General features: G+C 36.3%; 1 protein-coding gene across 2 annotated transcripts in view; it reads left to right on the forward strand.

Moving 5' to 3' along the window:
- The window catches only part of Baat (bile acid CoA:amino acid N-acyltransferase), a 52516-nt gene extending 49696 nt beyond the window's left edge, over positions 1–2820 (forward strand). For both annotated transcript variants that reach the window (XM_005382803.2, XM_005382802.2), the window contains exon 4: positions 966–2820. In XM_005382803.2, coding sequence (XP_005382860.1) covers positions 966–1559 — 594 coding nt within the window. In that variant the 3' untranslated portion in view covers positions 1560–2820. The remainder of the gene's footprint in view (positions 1–965) is intronic.
- The last annotated feature ends 16967 nt before the right edge of the window (positions 2821–19787 follow it).

Consider the following 19787-nt stretch of genomic DNA (forward strand, 5'->3'; position numbering starts at 1 on the left):
GAGAAGGCTGTGGGCTGAAATGTATGGAGGATTCTAGTTAGATTTTAGAAGACTAGAATATTATTTGGAATGCATGTAGTAAAGACCAAGCTTAGAAGATTTCAGTTGAAAACAAGGACTCTATTGGCAGTTAAGCTAAAGTACATGTAAGCTACACACTGGCAGATAATTTGTCTTTATTTGCCTGTGTCCTGTGACATTTTAAGAGATCAAGATTAAAGTCAGTGGACTAAATAATCTGCTGCAGGAAATTTCCAAACAGCCCAGTGTTCACCCTTTGGCACAAGTCTTGCTAGCTGTGTTTAGCCATATCTCCAGTGAAAGGAGAAAAACTCCAGCTGTTAAAAGTTTGAAGTTTCATTACAAAAGAGTCATCTAAAAAACTGAGGCAAAAGAGAATACTATGTTGGAAAGATTAGCTGTAAGAAGAAGCCAAGTATTTGGCATTAGGATAATACAAAAGTAGATTGATGGCATCTCAGGATTCAGGAAGGCCCTACCCTTCAAAGCATCAAGGTTGCAAAATTATAAAACATTCACTTTGGAAGAGATCCTTTATACCCTTTGCTGGAGAAGGGATACCTAGTGAATTGATTATCTAGGATTCATTTCCCATTGCTCAGTCGTTCAGGTACTAAGAGACCTCTGAAGCCATAATCCAAGGGGAGCTATCTACTGTCCAAATGGGTGACTAGTAACATGACACTTTCATTAGTATATTAAACTGAGAATCAGTCAAAATGGTGAATCCATATTATTTAGTTAGTGAAGACTGATACATTTTTGAAAGAGTAATTCTTTTGTATGTATGTTTTATGTTCTGCAGTTCTAGACATGAAATATAAGAGCAAATAGGCATGGGCTATATGCTTTGTTTGCATTGTTCATTGAAGTTCTTTTATTGCCTGATCCTGTGGTTTTTCCAATTGAAGGACAGAATAACATCTCATATTCCTTATTTCCAGGTCTTTGGCACAGGTCTTGGGATAGTCTCCACATCTAAAGGAGCAGAGATTGGACTGTCTATGGCAATTCATCTAAAACAAATCACAGCAACAGTGCTTATTAATGGGCCTAATTTTATTATTGGTAACCCACACATATACCATGGTCAGATCATTCAGCCTGCAATTTTCTCTATAGAGTATAAATCCATCAATGCCTTGGGATTTGCAGAGTTCTATCACATGTATACAAAAAGTGAAATTGGGATTAGCCAGTCTTTCCTTCCTATTGAAAAGGCCCAGGGACATTTCCTCTTCATTGTGGGAGAGGAAGATAAGAATCTCAACAGCAAAGTACATGCTGCACAAGCCACTGAACAGCTGCGGAGAAATGGGAAGAACAACTGGACCTTACTGTCTTACCCTGGGGCTGGCCACCTGATAGAACCCCCCTATTCTCCACTGTGTTGTGCCTCCAGGATCCCTTTTGTGGTGCCAACCATTCACTGGGGAGGAGAAGTTATCCCACATGCAGCCGCACAAGAACATGCTTGGAAGGAGATCCAGAAATTTCTCAGAAAGCACCTCATTCCAGGGACGACCAGTCAATTATGAGAAGAATGGGTATAACTATGAAGTGGAGAAGTAAATTTGTTTCCTGCACCTTCTCTTGGTTTTCATGGAAGAATGACTTTGTTCTGTTACTGTAAAAAGGAAGTTATTGCAAAAAAAATCAAGATAAACAAGAATGATAATGTCTTGATTTCCACTGAGTGAAATATCATCCCCTGAGAGTCCTATAATTGATAAGTAAACATACACCCATAGAAGCCCTAAAATTTCCACCATCATTACAACTCTCAATGATAGCAACTACCAAAGGAAAAATTGCTAACAAAAAAGTCCAGCAGAATTAGATGCTGCCCTCTGACCTAAAATTGAAATTAAATACAGTTAGGTCCCTAATATTTCCTAATAGTTCATGGTTGCTTCATTGTTTATTGAAATCCAAAGCTGTGTAAAGAATTTTTTTTATTAAGGCAATCTGGCTGCTCATGTGAATGTAAGATCATTATATCCATCCACAATCTATATTTCAATAACTGCTAATAATTTAAAATTATTGTAAACCTGTGTAAAATGCTTGTATTCTCAGCAATGTAAGAAGAACAATCTGAGATTCATAAAATTGCATCAGGAACATAGCCAAAATGGTGGAGATTGTGTATTTCTAGATTCGGGGCTGATAAATATTTCTGAAAGTACCAGAGAGTAAATAGTTTCAGGAGATAGAAGTATAAGAGGGTTAATGTATAATCAAGGTGAAGAAGAACTAGTAGAAGTAGACTTTGGTTCATTTTGTAGGTATAATGGTAAACCAATGAGAAGTATAGTAATAAAACTTACAGGAGAACACTGCAGTTGTATTTACCTAAACTTTTCCTTGAATCTCTCTTCTGATATTGTGTGTTTAGAGGAGAAAATCTCACTTGATTAGAGTGGAACTAATAGACTCCCTCCTATCTCACTCATAGAAGTGATTACATTTCACACACTTGGTGGTCAAGCAGAACACCTGCATTGCCTATAATAATGATGCAAATGCAATGTCTATTACCTCCAATACCATGTTATAAAATACTTTTCGTAATGGATATAACTATTTTTGGTTTTGTTTGGGGCTTTAAAATATTTTTACCTATAGGGTATGATATTGTTTCGCCTGGTATATATCCCTAAATTTATACTTTACAGAAATTTTTTAAACTGAGAATATTTGTTAATTGCTTTATCAACATTACTAATATTTATAAATGCAACAGATTTTTGGATAACAAAATGTAGCTACTTGGGTTTTTTTTTTTTTTTTTTGGTGCCGAGAATTGAACTCAGGACTTTGCACTTGCCAAGCAGGTGCTTCTGCCATTGAGCTAGATCCCCAGCCCAAAATGTAGCTATCAATAGGATTGTGTATACATTTTCATTTTTAAAAATTTTAAACAGAGAAAACAATAACAAAATAACAACAATGAAGACAAAAAACACAAAAACAATTTAAAAATGATACAGGATTTCAAAACAAGATGATGGGAACATTGTTGAATTCCTACCATCTTATTTAATGAAGCTCTGTATCATTTCTAATGTTTTTTATTACTTATTATTCTCTTTAATTCTTTTACATTTTTATTTTTATTCAAAATTGTAACTATAGAAGTATTCAGGACTAGTGAGACATTTGAAAAAGTTATAATTAGCAATTGAAGAACACTTTATATATCAACATATTTATATTAACCTTAAATTTTTGTATTTGTATGTTTAGAGAAATAGGGGTGAAGTGATATTGATATCGCCTTATATAGATTGAAATCTATAATGTTGATAGAAATTTACATGATTACATTGAATAATTTCTACAATAATAAGTTACCATTTACACATCATTTTAATGTATGTTTTTGATCATAATGTGTAAATTCATGATTTTTTTTGAATCTAAGTACTATTTTGAGAAATGTATTGATAATTTCAATTTCTACAACTTCTGCAAAATAAATTTTTCCAATTTAAAATAAGAAACTAATGAACCAAAGAATTTATTTGCTTATAAATTACTGTCAAGGGTACAGAAATTATTTAAGAATCTTAGTTTTAACAATATAGCCAGTGATAAACCAATGAATAGATTTGTAATAATTTTAAGAATTATGAATATATTTTATTGCTTATTTGAAACATTCCTGTCCTGTCAAGAACACTTAATTTAATTCCTGTCAGAACACTGTCAAGAACATGAACAGATCAAATTAAGAGTAAATCAAATTAGCAAACTCTTCATAGTAAAGGACATAACAGAGTGAAGAGAGAGCCTAATGGATGAGAGAACACATTTTCCAGCTACTCTTCTGACAGAAAATTAATATTCAAAATACACAAGGGGTCTGTTATGGTTTGTGTCTGGATGTCCCACCAAAACATCATGCACTCATTGAGGGTGGGCTTTGTGGAGGTGGCTGAATCTTGAGTTTGTGATTGGTTCATTGTCTAGTGCTGGATTTGTAGTGTGAGTGCTTCACTCACCCTAGGGTGGATAGCTTGCATACAATATAAGGGAGGAAAAGAGGCTTTCTTCTCCTTTTTTTTCTCCTGTTGCTTTTGCATCTTCTGCTGCTATGAACTGTTGCCCCTCTGCTATGTCACCTTGCCTTGGAGCCAGCTGATTAGGGACAGAAACCTCCACAAACAGTGAGCTAAATAAATCTTTACCTCTTCAACTTTGGATGTTGGATATTTTGTACAAGTGATCAGAGAAAAGTAACTAAAACAAAACTTGGAACCAGGAGTGGGATCATTGCTGTGACTATAGCTGATCATGTGGTTTATGAGCCTTTGGAAATGGCTTGTGGGAAGATTGGAAAGGTTTTGGAGATGCTTGGTAAAAAAGTACAGCTGGAGTGCCTTAGCCTATTCTGTATGGAAGATTCTGGACAGAGCTCAGAAGAGCAGAAGGTTGATAGAAATCCATTAGGTAAAGACTGGGCTTGGGAGGTATCTGCTGGGAAGAAGGACTGCAATGCTTGTTGGACTCCAGATGAAGTGTGTTATGGTGTGGTAAAAGTTTGTCTTCATTTTGCTCATGTCCAGAGATTTTGCCTGAAACTAAGATTAAAGGTAGTGTAATAATTAAATTTGCAAAACAAATTTCAAGGCAGTTGAATGTTAAGGTGGTGCCATGGCTACTGTTGGGGGCTTTTAAACAGAGATGCATTGAGAGTCAAGAACAAAGAGCACAGCAGAATGATTTAAAATATTGTGAGCTTGGCTAGAAAGGAAGCTCCAGTGAAGCAGTAAATCTGTTGGAAGACAAAATAAATAAAACTCTGAAAGAATTAGGAATAAGGAAAGACTTTCTGAATAGAACCCCAGTTGCACAAGAAATAATACCAAGGATCAACCAGTGGGATTGTATCAAATTCACAAACTTCTGAGCAGAAAAGAATCCACCAACAGAGTGAAGAGACAAGTATAGAATGGGAAATTTTTTTCCAGCTACTCCTCAGACAAAGAACTAAAATGTAGGATATATAAATAAATCAGAAAAGTTATATCCCTCAAATTTAAAGACCCAGTCCAAAAATGGGTATCTGAAGTGAACAGACATTTCTTGGATAAAAATGTAGAAATACTGGGGCTAGTAAATGCTGGTTTTTCAGACTATCACATGTAATTTTTATGATCCTGTAACTTACACGTGGTAGGTATATTTATTTGTTTGTTTTTGTTTTTTAATGTTAAACATTTCTGCTTTGTGAATCTGATACTATTAGGGAGAAAGTATTCCAGACTTTACAACTACATCAGCCTGTCAATTGACAGAGGCCGCCTAAATAAAAACATAACCAATCATTTCAAAAATTACAAATAAACAATAAATTCATGAAAAAATGTGTAACATTGCTGGCCATTCAAGAAATACAAATTAAAACAATGCTGAGACTCCATCTTATACAAAAGAATAGCTATCATCATGAAATCATCCAGTAACAAATGCTGGAAAGTGGCAGAGAGAAAGAAATCCTTATTCACTGTTAGTGAGAGTGTTATCTGGTACAACCATTATGAAAATCAGTATGGAAAATTCTCAAAAAACTGAAAATAGAAATTCCATTTGACCCAGCTATGCCTCTTCAAGGTATCTTTCCAAAAGAGTTAAAGTCATTATACCATAGTGACATATGCATATGTATGTTTATAGCAGCACAATTCATAATACCTAATTTTGCAAGCAGCCTATATATCCATCAACAGATGAACAGATAAAGAAGATGTGGTATTTATACTCAGTGGAGTACTACTGTACCAAAAAGAATGATAAACGGGTCATTTGTAGGGAAATGGGTGTGCCTTGAGACTATAATGATAAGTGAATTAAATCAGACACAGTTTAAATATCACATGGTCTCTTTCATATTCAAAACTCAATATATAATTAAAATACAAAATCAAAGACAAGAGAAATAAAGAGAAAGAAAAATATATTGTAATCCAGCATGGACAACATATCAAAAAGTGTACATTGATTTAGTATAATTGTCTTATGTGCTTTATATGTCTTTTTGGCATATTAGCCTAGTTGTCAATCTGTTTTTATGATAATTAACTGTATATGGACTTCTAAGATAAATGAATAAATCTGATACTAGCAAAAAAGGGTGGTTGGGGGTAAGAGGAATAAAAAATTGAGATATGTTGTGTACTTGTACTAATTCCCTATAATGAATGCTATCATTATGTGCCACAAGTGTGTACTAATAAAAATTTTAAAAGAAAAAATGAATTTCTTACCAAAAAAGAAAAGACAGTTTAGAAAAGTCAACCTGATCATCTCAGACTCAGGGATTTGTTGGCACTTGTCTTCTTTATAAGACCTGTGAAATCTTGAGCCCTATTTAAGAAATGTCTTCTAATCTCTTCTTGTATTTCTTGCTGAACTTGTATTGTCTCATATTTGTGTGGTGGAGTACTTGCCTAGCACAAGTAAGGCCCAGGGTTTGATTCTAAACACAACACAAACAAGAAAAAAAAGGGAAAGAAAAAAGAAAGAAAGAAAGAAAGAAAGAAAGAAAGAAAGAAAGAAAGAGAGAAAGAAAGAAGGAAGGAAGGAAGGAAGGAAGGAAGGAAGGAAGGAAAGAAAGAAAGAAAGAAAGAAAGAAAGAAAGAAAGAAAGAAAGAAAGAAAGAAAGAGAAAGAAAGAAAAAAAGAAAGAAAGGAAGGAAAGAAGGAAGAAAGAGAAAGAAAGAGAGAAATAAAGAAAGAAAGAAGAAAGAAAGAAAGAAAGAAAGAAAGAAAATTCATTATTTTTTATGTAGCCAATGTCCTGCCCAACATATGATTCAACAAGTAATTTAAAAGTATACTGATGGAGTAGATCATGCTTATTGACTGGAAATCAGATTTCTACAAACAAATAATTTTCTTTGAGGGTAAATTATAGTGATGGGATGAAAATAAAAGAATATTCCTACTCCTGGGAAAAAGACTGGTCTTACTTCTTTTACTGGTATATATTTTCAATAAATGATAAATACATTCATTGTGGGGAATTGGTAAGGGTACATATCACATCTTGAAACCCAGCCGGCTGGGATTCTGTTCAAAAACTCCTTGCCTCAGCTTATGATCTTAAGAGTTTTCCTTTTTTTATCTCCGGGAAAATTAAATATTTATGCTTTAGTATCCAGGTATTTGATACATTTTGTTTTCCTCTAGTTAGAGTAATAAATGAATCTACATCTCAGATTTTAGTGTACTGATGCTATCAATTCATCAGAAAAAAACCTACAAATGAAAGTGTATATAGTATCATTTGAATTTATGTTAAAATAATTTTCTAGGTTAGATCTGTTTTTACTGGTAAAGATTAAATGGTCTTAAACAGAAAAAAAACATAATTTTTATTTTATTAAAATATGTTTGCAGTATAGCAGATGATCATTACATTCCTTGTGGGGAGTTGGTATACATACATAACATATTTTCATTCTTCACTTTCCATTGATTCTCTCCTATTTTCTATGGCTGCTTTGCACAAGGGGGAATTCAGCATGAATACCCTCTTTTTCTGCTCTTCGGTTGCCTGAATCGGTTGATTTTGTACAGACGTTTTTCTGCTTGTAAATCTAATCCCCAATGCCTTTGTTTTGCATTACTTTTTTTTCCCCATGTCTTTCTTATTTTAAAGAAAAATTGCTATAATAACAATAGCAAAATACCAACAACATAGACAAAAACAAAGCAATTGTGTAAGTAGGTGTTATAGTCATTTACTCTACCTTCACACAAATACATGGTAAGTTGTAATGATTTAATATGGAATCACTAAGAAAATACTTCATACTTTTAGGTAAGGAATAATGTAAACATCTAGTGTTCGTGTATAGCTATTTTTGCATCTATATGAAGGAAATATCACAGAGGCAAGTACTACTATCATCAAGAAGAAAAAAAACAAGGTTTAATAAGTAATTCAAGATTAGTTATAAGCATCAACTCCCTCTATAATATTAATTAATTAATAGGGCAAAATCAGCATGTCTTTGTGATCAAAGTTATAAAAAATTAATGGCATTTATAAAAGCAGGTATAATCAAGTAATTGGAATATTGTAGATCTATGGGTTTACAGAACATCTAAAGCAGTTTCTATCAGGATAATCTACTATATTTTTCAAGTGTATTCTATACCCCTCAAATCTATAATATCTAAGATCAAGAGACTAACTCTTACTTGTTAGTGTTTCTGGGCTGAGGGAAACTGTAATCAATTCAATAAAAGAAATTTGCAGTTTTCCTGTATGAATAGTAAGTGATGAACTAGACATTGGAAGATAAAAAAATAATGCAACTCACAATATTATGGATAACATTGGGGTTTTAAAAAGATACAAACTTCAGTATAAACTTACATTTATAATGTTATATTAACTTTACCCTTACAATTAAATATTCATATACATATTTGTGTTCAGTATTTGGTATTAATTTATGATTTCAAGTTTTACATAGAAATGCCATATGCTGTAATAAGAATACAGATTCAAATAACTGTACTTTCCCATTATTTTGTCTCCACAAGGCTAAGCACTTAAAATTTATGAGCTGATTAAATGTACTAGAACTCATATTTAACTTTCACTAACAAAAGCAGTGTTATGTGGTAAATGCTACCTACTTTACAATGTGTAAATATAACCCCCTACAAAATATTTATGGAAATAATAAGGTAATTTCCTCACTGAACATCACTAAAGTAAATTTATATGCTAGGATCTTTTTTTTACAGGAAGAAAAAAACTCATGGGCTGTAGGATTGCCCTATTAAGCCATTTTTATGTTCATTTAATGGCTTCTCAGAAAAAAAAACTTTGCCAGTAATATTGTACTTCTCACATTTTTATGTTCATAATTAAAATCATGAAAATTGCCTTATATGTTCTCTTCAAGGGATTAAAACATGCTTTTAATTTTTGCTTACAATTTCTGAGAGACACGAGAAGCTTATTCGTGATTATAAAATTATTCACACAAGTAATTTATTGCTTTCTTTTCTAAAGGACACTAAAATTCTATTTCTTTTTTGATTGCTTCTTTTCCTTCCATTTAATTATTCCCTTTTTTGGACAATTTTTCATACTGCTAAGAAATGAGATGGTTTTTTTCTTTTAAATATAAAAAAAAAACTAACAAAACAACAATGAAGATAAAATCAAAACAGCACAAAAAGAGCAAAGATGATAGTACCCTTTGGAGAATCAAACTTTAATGAGGGGATGCCTATTCCTGTAATTTCTATGAAGACATTGTTTTTAAATTTGGCGGATGCATACTTCAAAGTTTCATATGAGAGATTTCATTTTGGGAAAGGCCTCACATTTTCCTTCCCACTCAGGAACTAGTAATCTTTCCTGTAAGAATAATTAGAACAAAAGAATTAATAAGACAGCCCCTTTTCCTTTGGCTACTAGTTTATTACCATATAGTCCACAAAATGCTACACTTTTCATATTCGATGTTTTCTTTGACCACGGTCTGTTTTTCTAGTCCATATGTTCCCAGATACTATTTTACTTTTACTTTACTTTTTATCTATCATATGCAAAAAGATTCAAATCCATTGTGGAACTAGGATAGAGGGAAAGGAAGGAGAATGGGAAAAAGAAAAGACCTCAAATTTTCTTCATAACTGAGTTTGAAATAGCAGATTAACTGGACCAGAAACTAAAAGGAAATCACCATTATCACCACTATGATAGACTGCTTGTTTCAGAGACCCTTCTTAAATATTAACAGATACATTTCAAAATCAGTCACATGGCGGGGTATCATTGTAACTAAAAAACTGAAGTTTATTTTACTTGAAACCACAAATCTAAGCTTCACTACAGTGTTAAAAAAAGATATTACAAGTAATTGTAATATCAGATCAAGCTTGAATTCTCAGTTCTACTATCGACTCTTTGTGAGACTCTGAGAATGGCACTTAACATATTTCCTCTTCTGTAAAATGAGGCTAATTAACACTCTATGTATTTCCCTCAAACTCTAACAAACTACATGCTTTATACTAACTCTGGAAGTGTAATTCAGCCAGACCTGACATCAGCCTGGCCTTGCCCTTTCCTTGGAACTGAAGTACCAAACTCAAAGTCTCCAACTGCAGCCAGGAAGCACCACCTTGTCCACTTGCCATTTGTTCATGTTCCAACTGATAGCCACTCCAGCAAAGTCCAGGCAGATAAATCAGTGTAGTGCTGAACAAAAGGCATATCCCAGCACAAATTTATCTTCAAGGACTCACTGAAGTTTCTTTTTTTTTTTTTGATACCAGGATTCAAACTCAGGACCTTGTGCTTGCCAGGCAGGCACTGTGCCGCTGAGCTACATCTCAGGCCCGCGCCCTCACTGAAGGATGAGAAGGGACATCTGTTCCAGTTCAAAGCCTTAAGGCTAACCAGACTGATGCAATGGACCTGGAGCAGGCCCCTGCATTTGCAGATGATTATGCTGGGTCCAGCTGATGGGGCTTTTCTGCTTCCTGAAGCCTGAGAGGGCTTTCCAGAGGCTGAGCAAACACATGTGATGAACAACCCCTATGGGTCACTCTGTACTTATATGCCTATTTACTTCCAGGGCCCTGAGGTGTAGCAGATGTACCCAGAGGCCTTTTACTTTTTTCTTCCTCCAGATGAGACTAATCTTTGATGACAGAGAGCACATTGTTTATAGAAATAAAAATGTGTGTGCAGATGGAATTAATTTTGCTCTTACCCTTCAGAGACCACTGTTCTACTTCATCCTATTTTCACCTCCTCTTTGTTGCTTTAAGGGAAAGGCTCTTTCCCAGGAGTGATAAACTTTCTTGGGGGACTCAAGGGCCTGGTTGAACTTTGAGCCAGCCTTTTGGTTGTCCATAGCTTTGCAGCACTGTCATTGGCCAATTTTGCCTGTGAAGATTACTCTGACAAACTGTTGGAGGTGGACTTGGAATATGTTGAAAAAGCTGCCAACTTGATACCCATCTCAAGGTATTGAAAGTACTTTTTGTTTTATCTTATAACATTACAGAAAGAAATAATAGAAATATAGGGAGTAGCTAAGGCTGGAAATTGATCACATGTGTGGGGGCAAGGCAAATGAAGAATGCTCAAAGCAATCAATCTGTTTCAGTCCAGAGAAACACCTTGCCTGAGATATGTCTAACCATTAGTTGCCAGGCAACCCTGTGGCACATGACTCTAACTTTGTCAAATGTATAAATAAACACCCCTACAATGGTTGAGCAGTTCCTTTCCTCCCATCTGGAGAGAGAGGGTTCTACCTGACCTCAACTTTTGCCTCTTATCTTTATTTCTCAACCCTCTCACTGTCTTTCCCCTGGGAACATTGAGAGCTGTAAGGACACAGTAAATGGCATCTGAACAGGGATTGGAGTAAGGAAAAGCAGTGGGTGAGGGGACATTTCTCATTGTGTGCACAATAGGGGTGAAGTGCATTGGTAACTCCAATGCTCAGCACAAGTGTGCATTGATATTGGCATTTCATCAGGTGTAAAACTTGAGGTGAAAAGGCTCAGCGGGGCCTGAAAAAAAAGGTTTAAAGAGCCAAAAGGAAAAAAGTAATATTGATTTACCAGTTATTAAACATAGGACAAATGAGTTTCAAGAAACACAGATATATATGTATGTAGATGTGTTTGTTATATGCTTTATTCTTGTATTTACCTTCCTTTGTGGATTTTGGTTAGAGGGAGTTTTACAACCACAAAAGATTTGGCTCTGAGTACTATTTTAAAATCAAATCCCTATTCCAGCTATGTACTGGTGATGTCTGTAGTTTATTGAAAGGAACAGTCAATGCTTAAAATTCTCTTTTTTTCTTGACCAATTTTGCATACTTGAATCTGGTAATCAGAATGACTGGTCTGAAAACAACAATATGCAGTATAAGAACCATTGTTGAACTCCTACCATCTTGTATGGTGAAGCTCTGCATCATTTCCAATGTTTTTTTTTATTGTTATGGTCTTTGATTGTTTGATCAATCTTACATAATTATGTCAGGTGGACTGAGCAACTTGGTTGAAGCTAACAGTATGTAATGTAACAACCATTGTTAATTCCTACCATTTTGTTTGTAGGTCATGTCTGTTGTTTTGATTTTGTCTTCATTGTTGTTTTGTTAGTTTTTTTTTTTTAATTTTTAAAATAAAAAAAAAAATCAAGTCCCTAGCAGGAAAATGAGGGCAGAGCAAAGGCCTCACTGATAGAGCTTGAACCCTTTAGCTTTGCTCAATCAAATAAGGAAGAAACTATGGGAGAAAAACAAGGAAATTTTTTAGAACTGTGCTCAGCTGGTTCAGAGTGGCATAGTGCTGCCAGGGGAAGGGGCATAGGCCAAGTTCAGGGAGGGCCCTCAGCTCCAATACTAGGCATAATTAGGTGGGATTTCCTGGCTGCTCTCAAGTGCTCATGCTCTGTCCTGCTGGTGTGTGCCACTAATCACAAGCCTGGGTGCCCAGGGTGCCCTGGACATCACTGTGGCATGCCCAGGCTCTCCCCACCAACTGCATGCATGTTTTTTGTTCCAAAAGTTTACAGGGTGCTAGCAGCACCTGTGCTTGGAGTCCTGGCAGCAGTGGGGCATCCAGTGGCTAGAGCAGGAGTGGCAGCTGGCACACCCCGTGTCTGGGGTCAACTGGCTGAAACAATGACTGCATACATTCCCACTCTCCTCTTCCCCCCACTGAACCAGATCCCAGGGAGACTTTTTGAGTTCCCCCACTATCTGGCCACACCCATTATACTGGCAACTTGAGCTCTGCTAAGAGCTATAAGAGCAGCAGCTGCCCAGATCAGAGGAGGGGAAAGCCAGGAAAAAATTTTCATGGCCATGGCTGCAGAGTCAGTAAACACTGAATCCCCTTGGTGTGGAGGGGAGCCTGAGTGATGGAACGCGTCCAGACAGTAAGGCAGGTCAATTGAGTCACCACCAGCAGGGCAGCTCGCCCAGCCCTAACATAATGGAGCAGAAGCTGTATCCAGAGGCAAGAGCCCAAATATAAAAAAGAAATCAAGGTTATGATTCAGTTTACTCGAAACATTGCTCAGATCACCTCAGACTCTTGTTTCACTCAGTCATTGGTCATTCTTCCCTTGACAGAAATTTAAAACTCTATGAATAAGGAAAGGGGATACAAGGATTTTGGGTTTTCTGATACCTGTTGTGTTCAGAAATGGAATTTGACTATTAAAGCAACAGATTTTAAAGGGCTTTTCAACACAAATGTGGTTGGCCTCTGGGCCTGGCAGCTGCAGGTCCACAGGGTATGGGCAGTGTTTCTCACCCTAGCTCAGGTGCTAGGTTGCTGACCTGGAGAGGTGCAGGAGGTCATTCTGGATATTTTTCACCTTATGCCCTTCCCAATGTACCAATCAATCTATGGGGTTGTGATATATTACAACACCCAGTAACTTTAATAGAACCATAGGTGTCAATTCCAGCCTTTTCAAAATTAAGTTAATCATCTCTCTTTAATGCTCAACTTTCTAGAGAAAAATTCATCTCTGCCAAAGTTTTAATTATTTTACCAACTCAACATATGCCCACAGGGGCCCTTTGGCGGTCTCAGGGTCCTTTTCAGTGGCTTTGGTTGTGAGGTTCAAACTCTTATTGTTCACTTTTCTTCAGTTCAACAACAGTGGTTATGACAATTTTATCCTTTTGGCGATCAGCATTGGCTAACATTGATTGTCATTATCCTTCAGACAAGTTAATTCAATCTGCTTCTGTTTTCACAGATGGGTCACCTTAGGGTAGGGAAGTTATGTGACTTCCTCTTCCAAAATACAGGATACAGGTATCTCACTGTAAGCTCAAAATTCAATTACAAAAACAAAAGGGGGAAATCAGTCCCTCCCATCTCACTTAGCAGTGTATACTATTATAATTCAATCCAGTAAAACAACAACAACAGAAAAGCTGAACTGGGGTTGATGATATGCTTGTGTTTTCCTAGAGCATGCTGTCCAGCTATACCATGAACCTAGATCTGGTGAAGAAGTTGATTCTACCTTTCAAAAAGCTGACACACATTCCTATGACAGTGGCACCTCAAAGACTGCTCTACAACTTACAGAGATGAAGCTAGATTTGACCTGGGGCCTATTAAAGGAATTGACCCAGGATGCTCAAGAGATGATAACCAAAATGGGAATCAATGGTCTGATTAGGTGATAGAGTATATAGGGTTAACTGAGCTGACAGTTACCAGTATTTTTAAGAGAATAAAAAATATGAAAAATAAATATTCATTGTAGATAAAAGATTCTATTCCTTCCACATTCTTCTTCAAAAAATATCTCTGCTAATTGATGAACAACAAAATCTGACTAGTCTATATATAATTATAAATTTCTAAAATTGTAAAAGAGTTATTATAATTCAGTTTGCTCAAAATTTATGAGTGCACTCTGATTTTGTAGGATGTTTGTCTGTTTGTCCAATCTGTTAAAGTTGTGTCTTTGTCTGTCATATCCATGAACAGCTGTTCCTTTTTATTTGAGCTCAATAACTTTTTTCTCTTTTCCTTTTTTCTTTTGCATTTTTGGATCATTTGTTCTTAAGATAATTTGGGTTATAGACTTAAAACCAAGCCTTCACATGGTTACCAGCTGGTCAATATGATATCAGAATTGGTTTTCTCATAGGTCATCAAAAAATTAAGATAAAAGTCCCTTAGAGTAGGGAGAGATTATTGGACAGGAATCCATCTGGTGGTAGAGAAGTGGTCAACCTTTGACCATTAATAAGGAGCCCCCAGTGAGCTCCATAGTCTTATGAGAGACACCCCCAATAATTTGGTCTTTGATCAAAAGGCAAAGTTTTCTAGAAAAATACAATAAGGTTTTCTCACAAAAGATACCCTTGATAAAAACCTAAAGAAACAAATGTTTTCACATGTGTTTAACAATTCATTATTGTTAATCTCATCATGTATTAAGTGTATTCATGACTTCACTTGTACAGGTCTTCCAAAATGTAAAATAAGAATTGCTTATGGTGAAAAGAATTTTCTTTGAGATTCAGACCTCTGCCCTTAACAAAAACTTGTGATGTACATCCCATTAAAGGACAGCAAATTAGGCAAAATCTTCTTATGTATTAGATAAAAATGACTGGTTGAAAGGATTATGCTATGTCAAAAGAAAAATTTAAATATGCTACAAAATGTCATGATTGTCATACTACAATGTTATGTATGGCTTTGATTTCTAAATTTCTGTGCAAAAATATGTAACTATTGTCTGTTAACATTTTATAGGGATTCAAATATTAGAATATCCATCACTGTTAGAAAATAACAGCTCCATTTTATGTTCTAAGATGTTTGATATCTAGATAAGATAATAATGTTAAGCCTACAGCCTCCATTACAATACAATATCATTAATCTTCTGGATCTTGAACAACTGAAGTTTTGAGACCAAAAACTGGAAAGATAGATGAGCTAAGAGGATGGCCAATATTTTAGCCCTAACTCTCTGAGGTCAGTGATGACCCAGGACATAAGAGAACTTTTGCTGTGATATTTGATAACTCAGTTGAGTCCTTGACCTTCTGATCAAGATTGTGGGACCACAGAGGAAAGTGACTCTATAATGTATAACATGCCTAAGGAGAGTCACCAGGAGAGAAGAAACCTCCTACACTTTCACAGAAAGTGAACCTGGTCTAGCAATGGCCATGACTTATCCAGATGGCTGACACTGACAGAAGAAGTAAGACATGCTGTACTTGGTTCCAAGATAAATCCAGAGGAGACTTAACTGACCTTGATAGATAGCAAATATCAATTGATACAGTGCTTGCCTTAACTTGGTCTTGAACACTCAGAAGAAAAGTACAACCATAAGAAAGAACATTGTCTACAAAGGTCCTTCAAACATAACTCCTCCAACTTCAACTGAACATCCATTGCTTACAACTACAAAACAGAAAAGAAGGAGGTGTAGTGAGGAGCTGACCCTGGAAATTGGTCACATGTGTGGGGATAAGGCAAGGCCAGTCCAAGAACAACGAGCTCCAGAGGCAATCAATCTGTTTCAGTTCAGTGAAACACCTTGCTTGAGATATGCTCAGGGGTTAGTTCCCAGGTAACCCTGTGTCACATGACTCTAACTTTGTCAAAAGTAGAAATAAACACCCCTGTAGTGGTTGAGCAATTCCTTTCCTCATATCTAGAGAGTGAGGGCTCCACCTGACCTCAGCTTTTGTCTCTTATCTTTATTTCTCAATTTTCTCACCATTCCCCACCTCACCCCAGGGATCATAGAGAGCTGTATGGGATGCAGCATAGAAGTTTGCTCTGACTAATTGATTCATACAGATGTGGGCATAGCACAGCTTATATTTTTATAAGAATGTTAGTAATTAATATCTATTGACACATAAATGACAGAAAAACAGCGGATGCGTTTTTATTCTTTTCAGTGGAAAAGCCAAGACTTTATATATTTGAAATACTTGTAACTTATTCATAAGTGGCTCATCAATGTTTTATCACTAGTGCTCTCAAATCATGAATCCACTGGCTTTTGAATATCAGTGATCATCTCAGCAAGGGCTAGGTCACACAAAGGATTTCTAAGAGTAAGAACAGTGCAGTTTAATATTTCAGCTGAAGTACAAGTTCAGAGCAGGATTACTAGCAGAACTGACCTGGCTGCTTCATCTGATTATCTGAATTATCTCTTTAATTAGCTTCAGGGCTGGAAGCAGAGCTATGTATAAAATAAATGTCTAATGTTAGAGACCACACGAGGAAAAAGAATCTGAAAGGGAAGGGTCATTGTTGTGGTTTGTATCTCGATGTCCCCCAAAAGCCTCATGCAGTCATGGGGGTGCAATCTTCTAGAGTTTGTGATTGATTCATAGTCCAATGCTGTGATTACGGATGTGAGTGCTACACCAACCCTAGGGTGGGTAGTCTACATACAATAAGGGACAGAAAGAGGCTTTCTCTCTCTCTCTCTCTCTCTCTCTCTCTCTCTCTCTCTCTCTCTCTCTTTTTCTTGCTTTCTCTCTCACCTCCCTTTTTGCTCTTGTTGATTTTGCTGTCTTCTGTTGCTATGAATGGTTGCCCCATTACCACACCACCCTATCTTGGAACCAGCTGATTATGGACTGAAACCACAAACTGTGAGCTAAATAAATCTCTCCTTCCTCGGGTATTTTATCTCAGCAACAAGAGAAAAGTAACCAAGATGTTTTATGAGTATTTATCTAGTATCATTGTGTCAATGAAAGTATGGCCCGCAGTCCAGTGCTTTCAGACTCAGCTAAGAGCTGTTAGAAATGCAAAATGTCACTCCCTACTTCTGAAGTGATACCTGCACATTAACAAGATCTTTATGTGATTCTGATGCACATTAAAGTTCGTGAAGGACTGAAATATTGTAACACAGATTTTTAAGGAATCAAACATCAATTGGATTATGATTTAGTTCTCTTGAGGAGGTCCCAGAGTATCGATATTTTTATTAATGACTAAAAAGAGAAAAATACAAATAGACATCACATGGTTAGGTCTCAGAATTGACATGTTAGTAAACTGAACCATATTCACTTATCATTTTGCATGGCAAAAAATTCAAATATTGGCTACTTCTTACAGCTCAATTTAATAATGATATAATATACCACCTAACATTCATTGAGTTTTTATTTCCTAGGCTGTGTGCCAAATATATGTGCTACCCCATTTTACACCCACAATAGCTTTATGAGTTGTATGACAGCACAAGTTAAATGTCCTTAAGTCCAAAAATGTAAAATCTGAAATTTGCAGCTTTTGAGGACCAAAAAGTTATTTTGAAGCTGAGTATGGTGGTGGTTGCTTGTCATCCCAGTACACTAATGATTTTAAGTAGATTTAAACATACTTGTAAGGCCATTATCATTTGCAATCTTAACAGTTGATTGTCTTCTACCATAGACAAAATTGATTTACATGGCTTATTCACAAATGGGTCATGAATCTATTACTTCCTAATTTGGGTATTTTGTGGTTGGAAAGCAATGATCAAACCCTTTTAAAAGCTGAGGCAGGTGATCATGTACTAGCTTGGATGAAGAAGGCCATGACTCAGTCTTTTTCAAAATCTCTACTAATGTTTGAAACATCTCAGAAACTCCGATGTTCATACATCTCTCCTGTAATTTCAGTTTGGCTGTGAATTCATCAACTTTACCTGCTGGCTTGGACACAGTTGTTATTTTCCCACAAGGAGATAGACTGAGTTCATTGAGGAGCTTAAATATGACGCACCACTGAGCTAGTTTTATGACCTGTTGTGTGTTACTGAAATTACTGCCTGTGGTGATTGTTTTTCTTACATAAATCACTAGAGTGACTCTCATAATTAAAAAATTATTATGGCTTATATCTAGATGTCCCTCCAAAACTTCATGTGCTCATAGGTGGAGCTTTTGAAAAGTGGCTGGATCTAGAGTGTGTAAATATGGATTAAGCATTGTGCTTACTAAATTAGCCCTCTTACAGGTTTAGCATAGTTGTGGTTATGAATAATTGGAGGCACCACCTAAAGATTTGTGGAATGGATGGAATATGAGGGGAAAAGAAGGAAGGTAAGCTCACTGCCTTGCTGTCCCCTGCCTGCTCTACCCCAGAACTGCTTCTCTCTGCCATGCCACCCTGCCTTGGTGCCAGCTGAGCATGGACTGAAACTTGTAACTGTGAGCCAAAATAAACCTTTCCTCCTTTAACTTGTGGGTCAGCAATGAGAAAAGCAACTATTACGATTTGTGTCTGCATGTCCCCCCAAATCCTCATGCAGTCGTGGGGCAGGATTCTAGAGTTTATGATTGATCCATGATCCAATGCTGGGATTATGGGTGTGAGTGCTACACCCACCCTGGGGTGGATAGAGTTTGCATAGGTAAGGGAGGGAAAGAGGGTGTTTACTGCCACTCCTCTCTTTTGCTCTGGCTGCTTTTGCTGTCTTCCATCATGAATAGTTGCCCTCTGCCATGTGCCACCCTGCCTTGGAGCCAGCCAAGTATGGACTGAAACCTCCACAGACTGTGAGCTAAACAAATCTTTCCTTCCTTAATTCTGGGTGTTAGCTATTTTGTCTCAGCAATGAAAGAAAAGTAACCAAGACAGTAATTAAGACACATTTTGGTACCAGAGAAGTACAGTTGTTGCTGTGACAGTATGTGATCATGTGCTTTAAGAAGCCTTTGGAACTGGCTTGTAGGAAGAGTTTGGAAAGTTCTGCAGATGTGGTTGAAGAGGTAGCCCTGGAATGCTGTAAAATGAACTTGGTGGTACATTCTATAAGAGCTCAGAGGGCCAGGATGCTGATAGAAATGCATCTGGTAAAGACCAAACATAGGAAGCTTCAGTTAAGAAGGACTGCTCTGGCTGTTGTACTTGAGACTATGTGTGTTATTCTTTGTCAAAAAATTTATCTGCATTTTGCTCATGTCCAGAGACTGGCTGAGACTGAGATTAAGGGGGGAGGACTAATTAATTTTGTGGAAAAAATTTCAAGGTAGTATAATATTGAAGTGGTGGCATGGCTATTGGTGGGGATTTTAGTCAGATTCATATTGAGAATCAAAAGAAAACAATATAGCAAATGATTTAAAAAGTTTTGAATTTGGCCAGAAAGAAAACTCCAGTAATGCTGCAGAGCAAAGATGGAGCAGAGAAGAAGTTGGTTGTTATAATGATTGTCATTAAAAAGTCCAGTACTTT

The sequence above is a fragment of the Chinchilla lanigera genome, unplaced genomic scaffold, assembly GCF_000276665.1.
Source record: "Chinchilla lanigera isolate Chin_1 unplaced genomic scaffold, ChiLan1.0 scaffold00018, whole genome shotgun sequence".
NCBI classification, from domain to species: Eukaryota; Metazoa; Chordata; class Mammalia; order Rodentia; family Chinchillidae; genus Chinchilla; species Chinchilla lanigera.